We start from the raw sequence: 13,796 nt of genomic DNA, 5'->3' as shown, positions 1-13,796 counted from the left end.
TCAACTAATTAAAAATTAAAATTAAAATTAACACCGGATTCGTATTCAGCAACACAAATTCATAGAGATTTCACTATCTTATTGTTTGATTTCGATGGAGCGAACGAGCTATCGAGCGAGCGTATTTCATCTGTGCACGTAAATAGGACGGCATAAGAAAAGGGTGCTTAATGCAAAACATTTATTGATTATAACTTTTTTTTATATTTTGTTTTCAATTTTGTTTTCAAACTTTTAAACAACACTATAAACTGTTTATGTTTTATTAAAAACATTCGTTGTTTCTTTTAAGATACATATGTATTTTTTGACGTTTTGTTTTAATATTGATAACTCTTGAACGGCTTTAGATATCTTTAAAATTCCAACGAATTCGTGATCAGCGTGGTCAAAGGCATATAGACATAAACATCTCTTTATTTTATTTCAACGCTGAGTTTTTTTAAATAAATAAATTATTTATTTATGTTTTAAATGTTACGGACATAACATTCCGCGTACATCGCTTCAATATCATGTTCTTAATTCTATCCAACCTTTCTGCATTATAAAACAAACGTATACAATTTAGTTAAGAAACTAAATCACTCGCAGCATGCCAAAAAATGAGTCTGGGCTTGAACCCGGATCACCTTGGTGAGAAGCGTGTATACCAACAACGGCGCTGAAAGGATGTGCACATGTGTTTTCCCAGAGCGAGGCTGATTTTGTCTTTCAAATGAATTGTGCTGATGCAGCACTTACTGATAATGATTTCTTGACAGCTGATATAAAGATATATGCGAGGGTCGCATGATAGGAAAACATGGCTTGCACACGCTAATCTGGGACGACGCTTTACGCACATGCAATAAACCCGTTTTTTCCCCATTATGCGACTCATATCTAATGCAGGTGTTTCGAATTTCAACTCGAAAAGCAAAATAGGTTTGCCGAATGGTTTCCATGGGTTAGTCTTGGCCCGATGTTCTACAACGCGGTCGTTAGTTTCGAATCTCTGACGACGACATTATCAGTGTGTTCTTTAAAGTGATATTATGGGCATTTTTTCACTGATGAATTGAGCTGAAAAGAATTAACTGGTCAAAAGAGTTAGTTAAAATGTGGAAGCAGACCAAGTATCTGCAACTAATCTTGCTACCAGTTGTTTATAAAAAAAGTATATAAATTATATTCGATATTTTACATGACTCACCCAGTCCTCTAAGCCGAAATGATCCGTAAAACAAAATAGTGTCTTTGTGTCGTATGAACGGATCTGCACTAAAACTAAATTGAGATTGACATCGTACATCAAATCATTTATGTCGTCAGTTGTCAAAACGAAAGTACGGTTGATATTTAAATGCATTATTTTTCTCTTTCTGGGATGTTGTTTTAGTATGTTGATGCTGCATTAACAAATATACATGTGTATGAAGTGAAAACACCAGAAATAAACAACGGTTGCGATAGTCACCTATACACTGTTAGATGCCCATAATATCACTTTAAAGGAGCAACCGGCATTGATTGCTATTAAAATCGTTGATTATACACTAATTGATACACAGGACAAAATGTTCGGTACAAAACTCAAGTCGGGTCCAGCGGCATAATAGTGACCAGCCAGGCAGCCTCAAACTGTATGCGGCTTCGGTCAATATATGATTTGGGGTTGCCTGACTGGTCAAGATTATATTTACGCAGTTATTACTTAGTTGACACTGCCTTTAATTCCCAAATATGGAACGGCCGACGTTTATGGCTTTTCTTTGCATCAGAATGTGCAAGGCTATTATCAGTTTAAAAGATTAATATCTTATTCCGAAAGATGCAATCAAAAACGTATATCACGCAGCTTCTAAGAAAATCCCATTCGCCCAAATGCAAGCGAGCGAACTCGGGGATTCGGCAGTGAGATTTCGACAAAATCCCTTTACTTCAATAAATGCACCACAAACGCTGGTCTGTCAACGTCGCTGCCAATGAAATACATGTTGCAGACACACTTGGGAAACAGTTGATAACCACTTAAGGAATGGGCGCGATCGAAAAATGGCTTTTCATCCAGGAGAGAAAGAGAACGTTTTACAAATAGGCACTACTTTCGACAATCACCACATGAAGCAAATATCGTAGTCTTTTTTCACGATAATATAATAAAAGAGCCAATCGTGATGCATCGATTATTTCCGGAAATTCAATCTATACATAGATGGTGACGTCACTACGTTACTGTCAGTAAGAACGGTGTGTACACAGTGCTGTAAATTAGCACAATTAACCAGCCATACGCGCATGCCCACAACAAACACATACGCAACGTTTCACAAGTGCACACAACATACATTCACGTGCACACAACATACATTCACGCATTTCTTGCGCGTATCATCACCGCTCATTAACAAAGCATTCAAAACACAATACGAACGCCGCTTGGAACTACTTTCCACATCCACGTCTACTTTCCATTCGCAACTTTTAACTTGCCCCTTTCACTTTCACTTTACTGGCACAAATCCGCAATTACATTACTTTGCTCACACACCTAGCAAATTAACATGTCAACATATCACATACATAGTATAAATACATAAATAACAACGTACTAAATCACTTGGCTTATATCTTTGCTCTTCTCAAAAATCAGTGCCATCAAATGCCCCTCGTAACCGATATTCGGTATGTCGACAACAGCCCTTTCAAAAGAGTACAACAACAACAAGCATGGCGCCAATAATGGATATTTACGATTTCACAATGAACTTTTCGCAAATTAGCAGTCAGAATAGCGTTGTATCAATGTATAACGCACACCATCTTGTACAATGAACATTTCTGCACGGAACGCTTGTTACGGTAATACAAAACTGGGAATATTTCAAAAATCGGAGCCCAGGTTGTTCCAACGACTTTTTTTCGAATTCAAAAGTTGACGAGAGCCCATTAATTTCTCTCATCCGCCGGTCTGATTGAGTGTGGGTGGGACAACAACCGATACTACATCGAGGCCATCTCTTTCGCTATGCAACTCGTCCAGAGATACGGCATCGACTGTAAGGCTCGCTCTGCAGTCACTGAGGTACGCAGGGAAGATCACTTTTAAACAAGATTTTATGCAAACACAATGGATCTAGACATATAGAAAGTCATTTATTTACTTAAGCTGTAGTTTAATGTTCGTTCAATTATCTTGATTGTGTACAAAACCTAAGGGTGATTGAGAGTCCTTCCTGTCCTTTGGGCTGAACCAGTGCTGTACATCATGGTGTCTTGTGTTGAAAAGTTGATAACTTTACCAGAGTGTGGATTAAAGTGGGCATGCTTGCGAAGCTACATAAACGGCATTATCCACTTCGGTGACCACATCAATTCTTACCTTGATTGCTCTTTTATGCAAGGACATCGCCTGGAAGTACCTTGTTAGCGCCGCGTACAACAAAAGGGCTCTACAACACCTGTATGGCATGCCGTTGATGGGTCGCCGCCGTTTAGCTCCAAAGTGCACGATGTTGCCACAAAAGCAAGGTAGGTTAGAAAGAGTGCATGATGGGTTTATATCTGCAGTTGATCAGCGCTTAATCAAACACGGATATACCGGTAATTCTATTCGATCGTTGTTTGGAGCATTTTTCCAGTCTTGATTTGTTTGCCCTTAAAGATGTGTTTGTGGGTTGGGTGTGTGTGTGTTTATCCATTTTGATGTCGTTTTATCTCCGTTACTTGTAAATGCCTGGGAGGACGTAAAATTGTTCAGTGCATAGCTAAAAGCTGGTGTGTGTATTTTGACCATTTATTATGCCATCTTGTGGATCTTTTTTTAACAATAAAGTAAAAATGTTCGAAGAATGTTTTTTTTGTGGAAAAATTTACTTGCAAAGATGCCTGTTAAGGTTTTAGAATTATACGAGGTCAACAGTTCAAATTACAAAACTAATAATGAAATTATTGACAAATTAAGGGTGTCAATGTAATAATTGTACAGATGAACTTTCACAGTCCAGACAACTATGTAAAATACAAAATGAGCTTCATTCTGTGATAATAGGGCTTAATTCATGCGCATGAAAATGTGGTCCCAGATCAACGTGTGCAGTCCACACAGCTAATCACAGACAACACGTAACGCTCTTCTGGATTTTTTTGTTTGAAGGAAGTGACACCACAACAAAAATCTAGTTTAGGCGGAAAGTGTCGTCTCTGATAAGCTTGTATGGAATGCACAGGCTAATCTGAGATGACACTTTATGCATTTGTATTAAGCTCAGATTGCCATAGCGAGGCTCGTATCAGAAGACTATCATTAGTATTCAGAGTGTAGAACAAGATGACATCATAACATGTTTTTCAAAGTTTGTTTTTGCTCTGTTGTTAGGTGAACATGTCTCCCAACCTGTCCACCAATCATTTTATGGGAAACAAACGCTTGTACCAGCACGTCATCTGCAATGTTCTACGAGTGTCCCGGATAGCTTCCATGGTCTACAATCAGTTTTCAAACGTTTAGGTATAGCCATTAGTTATATCTATCAAAAAAGTAGGAGCAGTGCTCTGTGAAAAGGGAGTTTAATGCATGTGCGTAAAGTGTCGTCCCTCAAGTGCACAGGCTAATCAGGAACAACACTTTCTGTCTTAAATAGATTTTAGGGATAGAGAGACTTTCTTTAAAAGAAAAATATCATAATAGCTGAACGTGTTGTCCGTGATTAGCCTGTGCAGACTGCACAGGCTAATCTGGGAAGACACTATACGCACATGCATTAAACCCCCTTTTCACAGAGCGCCGCTCATGTTTTTTCACCTTAGTTTAATCCTTTTTATTTTTAGCTAAATTGCATTCAAAGCCTTAGGTTATTGACATGCTCTCAAGTCTGTTTTCTGGGTAGAGCCAGTAATTAGTGTCTATATGGGAGATCTAATGAATGCTTCTACAGTACGGAACAAACCTGTGAACTCCCCGTCGTTTGCGAACACCATATACACTACACCGCAGTGACATTCACCTTGATTTTACCTTGATTTGTTATAGTATGCTTGTGTCTGCCATTACCTAATAAATGCCTTTTAAAATGTATAATGTGTGCCAAATTTTTTTTATGGAGTTTTATGTGCACATTTACCGTTGAGACAGTCTTATGGCCTTGGGGATCATATTCAGCAACCCAATAATTAGCTTGGGTATAGAGGATAGACCTGCTCGTAGCAACAAAATAAGCCTTGTTTTCCCAGAGTTGCCTGTCTGTTTTGACAGCGATGCTGACACAGATGAGATGCTGGCGTCTGACCAGGAGATCACGGTGTTCTCAGAGTGGTGTTCTACGCCAGAATGTGCCGGCAAACAGGGATGTGGTGATCTGGTGAGTAGATGTCATGGTTACAGAGATTTGGGAGATTTGAGCCTTGCTCTGGGAAATCTGGGCATAATGCATTTGCATAAAGATTCCTTAAGCAATTAGGTTGAAGTTGGATGGGATTGACACCTTTGTTAATCTGTATTGGGATAGCCACCACGAGAAAGCTTTCATAATGACCTAAGGGCTAACTGAAACGGCTGTTCATTGTGACGGCAAAATGGATTGGGCTAGTGGATACAGAAAGTTCAGAAATGTGGACAACTGGTGTCTGTGTGATGGCTTAGCCCCCTATTTTTTGTTTTCCCATTTCTCCCATTGTTGTGCACTCTGTACCAGCATCATAGTTTCAAAGATTCATGTCTGCATCTTGCTTTAAGCGGTGTGTCCTATGATCCTATTATTAAGAATTACAATCTGTAATCATCAGTGGCAGCGCTCAGTCTGTATCAATGTACCCAGTGTGCCCATCTGGAAATATTAGCCCCAAGCATTATTTTGTCCACCATGGATGGTTTTTCAATGACTGCATTAGCTATCAGCATGATGAGGCGGATTGTGAGGCTTAAGAATTAGGTACCAAAGTTAAAGATCGAGGTAACAATTCAGTATAATATATCCAAGTTTTGGAATGTCATATTTGCTTGCATCAGTGTCATTGCTAAAATGTGTATTCCCACATGTTACTTTCAGCGGTGTGCGTTGTGCACCCAGTGCCTGCACGCCTCCCAGAAGGTGACCTTGAGGGAGGCCTACCTGGAACACTACAACAGGGGCGGCTGTCGCAGGCTCATCCCTCCTGCCATTGTAAGTCGCACTTGTATTTGTAAGAGGTCGTAGTCAGGCTTATCAGGGACATCACTTTTTGCCTTGCCTGGAATTTCGTTTAGAAGTGACTTCCTTTAAAGAAAAAAATACATTAAAGCAGGAAGTATTGTCCCTGTTTAGGGTGTGTGGACTACACAGGCTAATTGGGGTGACACTTTACCCACATGCATTAAGCCCCGTTTTCATAGAGCACAGCTCATTTGTATGAGGTCAAAGTGGCGTGTTGATATGGTGTCCCCTGCCTAGCGGTCAGGGGTCTTATGTTTAAGCCAGGCTCTTCAAGCGTTCTCAAAGTCTTCTCTTAAGACATGTACTGGTTTTACCCAGGAAACAGGCCCAAGAGTGTCTTAGAAAGCTGCTTTTGATGTAATTGTGCTTTAATGAGAAGGTTTAAATACAGCATATCTATATTACCCAGCTTGTCTCATAGTATGTAGACAAATATAAAAAAGAATAATCAGAATGTTCTATTTATTTGGGTACATTTTGAGTTGTCTTCAAACATACAGTATACAAAAACATAGAATTAGTATGGTATATATTCATAAATACCGGTATAATCAATATAATTCTGTTAAATTTATTTACCGGTAGATTCTAACATGCTTTAATTTGTTTTTACTTAGTGAAAAGAACAAAAAGTCAATTAAACCTAACCAGAAAAAAGTGCAAATGTACCATTTTGGTAAAATGAGGTTAGCTTTGTTTTCTCTGAATTTGATGTAAGTAAATGTCATAAAAATATCATTGTTATTTTACAACACCTTTGAATAAAGCATAGCCACAGTCACTTAACCCTTCCCGGCTCAGATGCCAAGTATAAATGGCTGTATGAAACCTGCAGCATAAAAACCAGAAAAGTCTGAAAGTCACATGCAGCCTGTTCAGGTTTTATGCTGTTTGCTGCTCATCAGTATCTTAGGGTTGGAAATGAAGCCTTAAAAACTTAGACTAGTGAACAAGGTCTTAAATTTATTTTGATTTTTAAGTGACTAAACTTGCATCAAAGTGTGAATCAGAGTGTTAAAGGCTTAATAACTTTTCAATGACATTTATTTTTTACTTGACTTTAATATTGTTTGTTTGTGTCCTTTTTCAGGGACATGAGGAAGCTTTAACATGGAGCCCAGAGAATCCAGATACAGATGCCTTTGGGCTTCAGAATCAAACAGAGAGGAATCGTCTCATGTATTTGTGGTTTGTCGGAATGTGCTGGAAAGACCGCACTTTCTGTCTGTGATAATGAGTTGTGATCTCATTTATTTAAGAAACTAAACTATAGCGTTCCAAATGAGCCGAGTTATGGTAAAATGGGGCTTCATGCATGTGCGTAAAGTGTCATCCCTGATTAGCCTTCACATACAGCGCTTCCAGCATGCACTGAAAAAGAAACTCCTTTTTAGCAAAAAATACAATTGAAGTGGAAAGTGTCTTCTCTAATCTGGGATGACACTTTACGCACATGCATCAAACATTGTTTCCCCAGAGTGCGGCTCATATGTATTTTGTATTTTCTATGCATTAAATGGTATTTTTTTAATTATTTATATTAATACAAAATTATACATGCATATGGGCAAACTAATATAATATTTCCACCAAAAATGTCAAAGAACTTGAAATACATCATAGAGAAATTACGGCAACTTTTAGGGCGCAATTTGTTCTATATTTTGACTTGTATTTATATAATATACTCATTCTTGTTTAAGTACGCAGTCAGAAAATTCTTTGTTGTTTAATAATACAATTTTTATGCAACATTATTATGGTTTTTTTAACACATTTTTGGAGCAATTTTATTAATCCTTTGCTGTGCTCTCGCTCTTTTGATAGAGTGCTGCACAACAAATACCAGATTTACTTTTGAGTGTTAATAACAAGTTTCCATCTAGCAAAAGCTTTATATGCCATGTATTACCTCAAAGTGCAAATATACATTCCATTGTGTTCCTTCTCACCCAAAGGTTAGTGAAGTTAGACATTATAAAAAGTACAAATTCAAACTAACACCAATACTGATTAAATAAGTACAATTTCCTAGAAATGACAATGACTCGTGGTTAAACTATGCAATTGGAGAATAATATAGCCATTTGTCAAGGGTATTGCTTTAGTTTATTTATTATTTTAATAATTTTAATTAAAAGATTTAATTGTGTTGTTTTTAGTAAAAATGCTGCTGGACAGCTTTTTATATGTCACAATTCATAATATTATTTGCCATGTTTCATCATGTTCTAGGTATTAATTATTAAAAATATTTTTTTACAAGTAGTTGTGAAAGGGTTTTGTAAACAATGTTAAATTTGTTCCACGTTCATTTGTTGCTTTACTATATTGGCTATTGTACTAGTTTCAGATCATGAAAATTTAGTTAGAATCATTTGTTATTTATATGGATTTTTATTTTATATGTTTGGTGATAGCTTTTATTGTTATATGTGTCGGTTTTACTTTGTTTTTTAAGTGTTTGCATACCTTCAAAGTATATTGCAATCATGCAAATTCATGGTGCGACTAAGCAAGCCTTAATTCCTATATGGCCTTCTCTGTGAAAAAACTGGGCTTTCCGAGTGTGCGTGAAGAGTTGTCCCAGATGAGCCTATGCAGTCAGCACTCCACAGGCTAATCTGTGACAACACTTTACACAAATGCATAAAGTCCTGTTTACTCTGAGTGCTGATAATATTCTTATTTGAGAGCAACAATTTACAAGCCTGCATATAGGAAAAGTGAGAAAGCTCTATTGAAAACTTATCTGTACATGGCTTGTGCAAATTTTGATTTCTGTGCCTCAGATTTACAATTTAAAACCAGATGTTAAGCCTGGTTTTTCAATGAATAAGGTTTTCCTCTTATACACACTTGGAACATTGTTCTAGCCCTTCTTTTGGCAAAACAGGGCTTAATGCATTGTGTAATGTGTGGTCCCAGATTAGCCCCTGGGGTCTGCACAGGATAATCAGGGACGACACTTTCTGTTAAATTGGAAAGAAAATAAAAGGTAGTCTCTTCTTAACAAAAATAAAGTCTAGGCAAAAAGTGTCTTCCCAGATTAGCCTGTAAGGGCTGCACAAGCTAATCTGGATCGACCCTTTAGGCACATACAATTTCCCAGAGGGCTGTTCATTTATTTAAATGCTCAGGGGTCGTATTCCAGAAGCATCTTAAGTTAAATTGTATTCTTATCCTTAAAGTGGGATAAATTTTTAAGTGTTTCATTTCATATTGCAATTGTTTGGCATCAAAATTTACATGAAAATAACTTCATTATGTCAATGTTATTTTAGGAATACCAAAAAATGATGTATTTCCTCATTAAGTAAAGAAATACAAAACATTGTAATTTTGACCTTAAGTGAAATTATTTAAGAAATTACTTAAGATGTCTTTTGAATACCACCCCTAATGAATGGAAGCACAGCCGTTATTTAATGGGACTTTTCATTTAAGCATCTAGATATCCTTTTTACTTGTTAGATTTAACTTCACTATAACAAGGTTGCACTTTTTCAAAGATAAGTAGGAAGCTACTCAGTAAGTATCAACTCTGTTATCATCTTCATTTACGTCTTGTTATATGTGTTAGATGCATCTATATTGTGGCGTCCGTCAGGATGGGTTTATTCGTTTTCTTTGTGAGTTATATTCTTACAACAAGACTGGCGGCAGTTTAAATAATATATTTATTTAGTAGGTTTAATATGTTATTGCAAAATTAGACAAGTTTGGTGGACACTTTCTCGGAAACACGTTACAAGTTATTTTTAGTTACCCAAGATGTTTTTACTCACTTTACTGCCCAGACAAGTGGAGCTACCAAGATGGAAGTTGTGCTGTCAAATTCAAATTCTAGCGCCCTTATATACTTTCTGGAAAGTGCCCACGTGACCTTAACTGACCAATGACCATATGACAGCCTGCCAGCATAATAACAATAAACCAATAGGATTCTGACAGCTCGGGAATCATCCAACAGAATCCGTCAGAATCCACAATGATGCTGGCAAATTCTGTGTCATAGCGGCCATGACAGGTCAGATTTATGCATAACATTTACATAATAATGCATAAATATGGCTTGTCAATAAACAACAGGATCGAAATGGAAACAATACACATAATACTAATAGTTCTGTTAGTGCAGTTAATAATTCGTGGTATTACGGAATAAGTCATGGAAATGAAATGGATTATTGTGTTAAAAGGATGTAAACAATGGACATTGCAAGCCTTACACGAATAACAAGGTAAGTGCAATTATCATCATCATCATCATAATCATTAGTAGTATAACTTTGGAAACTGCATTCCACGTAAGTATAACAGTAAACAATAAAGCATTTAAGCATATAATGGGTGTGGGGGTGGGTCATTACAATATGTATGATTGTTATATGTGTTAGATGCATCTATATGTATGATTGTTATATGTGTTAGATGCATCTATATGTATGATTGTTATATGAGTTAGATGCATCTATATGTATGATTGTTATATGTGTTAGATGCATCTATATGTATGATTGTTATATGTGTTAGATGCATCTATATGTATGATTGTTATATGTGTTAGATGCATCTATATGTTTGATTGTTATATGTGTTAGATACATCTATATGTATGATTGTTATATGTGTTAGATGCATCTATATGTATGATTGTTATATGTGTTAGATGCATCTATACGTATGATTTTGCCTATGAATGGGCATTCATCAAATATTGTTGTACTTTATTTGTGTTAACTGAAGTATTTGTTTTAATATATATTTACTGGTATATGCTTTTTACAATCTATTAAAAGATATACATTGAATCAAATTAAAAATCTAATTTCTCTAGTTAAACTCTAGGATTGTCATTTGTAATAAATAACTCTTTCAAACGAAGACATATCATATTGTGGTCTTGTTATAAGAATTGTTGTTGATTTGTGAAAATGGCATGGCATGAAAAAGCTTATTTTATTTCTGGTTAACTTGTACCATACCTATGCAATACCTTACCTATAACCCTTACATATTATTTTTTATATTAGAAAATATTAATGAATACCATTATATGAAGTCTTATTTGTCTGCTTAAATGGCTAAGTTTGTTATTTATAGGTGTTTTGACACTTTTTAGATCTGTTGTTATTATTTCACAGTTTGATATTCAGGTATAGTGTATTGGTTTGTTTAATTGTATATACAATGCAGCCTTTAAATTAATACATGTTAGAAGGTATGTTGTTGAATAAACAAATAAACTCAGGGCTTCAAATCATTCCGAAGTTAAAAAGTTATCAACAGTTACTTCTTTAGTTGTACAATTAATCAAGTACCTGTCATTTACCCACTGATATGTACTTTAACATGCCCCCACTTGTGTTACCCTTTAACATGTCTGCACTTGTGTTACCCTTTAACATGCCTGCACTTGTGTTACCCTTTAACATGTTCCCACAGTAGTCTCCCACTTGTGTCACCCTTTAACATTCTCCCACTTGTGTTACCCTTTAACATTCCCCTACTTGTGTTACCCTTGTGTTTTTACCATCATTCCTCCTGAGCCATCTATCAAAAAGTTATTTGTTCAATGTTGTATATTTGTATTGAGATTGTCATGTTTAAATATATGTTGAAATTTATGTATACATTTTAAACACACAATCTGTCAAAATGTGTCTCGGAATTTACAAATATCTACATTTACCTTGTATTTTCACGAGAATTTTATTGTATTGTTTAGTGTCATTGTTCTTGCTTTATAGATATAGATATTAATCAAATGGGTTGTTGCCTTACAATCAGACAAGCAATTCAGGACAAATGTTGCCTTATTGTTTCGATCTGCAAAATATGTATATTATTTACCTACTTTCTTTCTCTGTTAAAGTTATACGTTGTAGATGATTTTGTGCCATTTACATTATTATAAATAAACCCTGCTCTGGGAATTCCGGGCACATGCTTTAAGCCCTGTTTTTCCAGAACGAGGCTCAAATGCTTTTAGAATGTGTTAAATATAATCACGATATCTTTGACACCTGTTCAATTTCTGTTGTGAATTGAACGGCACATTTTATACATGGAAAACAGAATACAAAATTGAGATGTTTTATTATATTCTTGTTCCTTTTCTTTTCGTCTCTTGTCAACTAAAGAGGCAGAGTTTGTGCTTTTATTTCCGAGATTGTACATTGAAATCGGACGAACGTTGCAGTATCTGTCTTGCAAGGTCTTTAATAACTCGCGTATTGAAAGCCAAAATGGCCTATCATACTTTACACAGATATGATATGGGATGATTTTTGGCTGTGAAAGTTACGAATTCGGTGAGATTTAACTTAATGGACAAACTTAATGCATGTGCGCAAAATGTCGTCCAATATTAGCCTGTGCAGTCCACACAGGCTAATCAGCGACGACACCTTTCGCCTCAACCAGATTTTAGTCAAGAAGAGGCTTACGTTACAAAAAACGCCATAAAAGTGGACAGTTTGGTCCGTTATAAGCCTTTGCGGAATGCACAGGCTAATCTGGGACGACACTTAACGGACAAGCATGAAGCCTAATTAAGTGACCGAAAGTGCGCCGTATAAAAGCTTATTTTGACGATAAGCTATATACCATTAATAAATTTGTTTAACCATGCATTGAAATGTGTTGATATTTTTCAGCTGTAGTTTGGTCATAACGAGTCATGGTATTTGAAATAGGAATTGAACAACAACTTTCTACTCACTTGTACAATTAAGTTATGCACATGTACAATAACGACACTGACGTAAACACATATCCGACAATTAATTGATATTACTTGAATCATTACAGCTTATCGAGAAACATGCAGAATATTGCCAAATAAACACACTCATAGCGATGCGAAAATGAATTGTACAACGTTTCAGTCGCTTTGAATCTTGTTTGATCACTTTACAATACATCTACTTGTTATATTCCATAAATTTATATCACAAAATATTTTAAGCATTAAAATTCACATTGAAAAATACCGAATTCAACAATTTTAAAATTCGGGAGCGGAGATCCCTGCTGCACCCTCCCTTGTTGGGCTCCCCCAGTCAAACATTTCCTGCGTACGGCCCTGTGATGGCTGTATTATCTGCAAAAACACCACTCAAAAACACACTCGCACTGTGGGTAATGAAGTTGTTAACAATTAGCGCTAATCACAACTATTCTACCTAAACGAAGTCAACGCATTTAATACAGCTTTACTGCATTCACGTTTTACAGCAATGTCAATTTGTATGAATTTGTTTAGAAGTTAATAACGGGTATAGAAAGCTAAAAATCCGACATCACATATAAAAATACGCAGTATACACCCTTTTTCCGTCTATGAATCAATCAATCGGTTATGTACTGATCTGAGGTTAAGAAACGTCAATTAATCTGAACATCACCACCTATATCTCACATTGGCAAGCGATTAAATAAAGAATAAATTAAACAACGAGTATGCTAGTATTTCAATTAACTGGCAAAGAAGTATTTATATGGTTTCGGTTCCTTTGTAAGCACGTTTACCGGTACATGTCATCATAAGACCGAAAATATTAAGTTAAATTAAAAAATACAGGCGGGTTTATTACGACGGCAATAGGCTGTTGGTAT

General features: G+C 36.1%; 3 protein-coding genes across 22 annotated transcripts in view; 2 read left to right on the top strand and 1 right to left on the bottom strand.

Moving 5' to 3' along the window:
* LOC127836946 (prestalk protein-like) overlaps positions 1-13,796 on the bottom strand; it is an 88,408-nt gene that overhangs the window by 24,048 nt on the left and 50,564 nt on the right. The gene's annotated exons all lie outside the window — the stretch shown is intronic.
* The window catches only part of LOC127836947 (uncharacterized), a 71,121-nt gene that overhangs the window by 16,310 nt on the left and 41,015 nt on the right, over positions 1-13,796 (top strand). The gene's annotated exons all lie outside the window — the stretch shown is intronic.
* On the top strand, positions 2,877-12,276 carry LOC127836949 (uncharacterized). Its single transcript, XM_052363619.1, has 6 exons — positions 2,877-3,067; positions 3,387-3,513; positions 4,361-4,492; positions 5,237-5,342; positions 6,030-6,143; positions 7,264-12,276. Exons 1-5 carry the CDS (start codon positions 3,011-3,013, stop codon positions 6,073-6,075), a joined length of 468 nt encoding a protein of 155 aa, XP_052219579.1. The 5' UTR covers positions 2,877-3,010; the 3' UTR covers positions 6,076-6,143; positions 7,264-12,276.

The sequence above is a fragment of the Dreissena polymorpha genome, chromosome 7 (genome assembly GCF_020536995.1).
Source record: "Dreissena polymorpha isolate Duluth1 chromosome 7, UMN_Dpol_1.0, whole genome shotgun sequence".
Lineage (NCBI taxonomy): Eukaryota > Metazoa > Mollusca > Bivalvia > Myida > Dreissenidae > Dreissena > Dreissena polymorpha.
The sequence above is the reverse complement of the archived record's forward strand: the minus strand, read 5'-3'. Positions and strand labels throughout refer to the sequence as shown.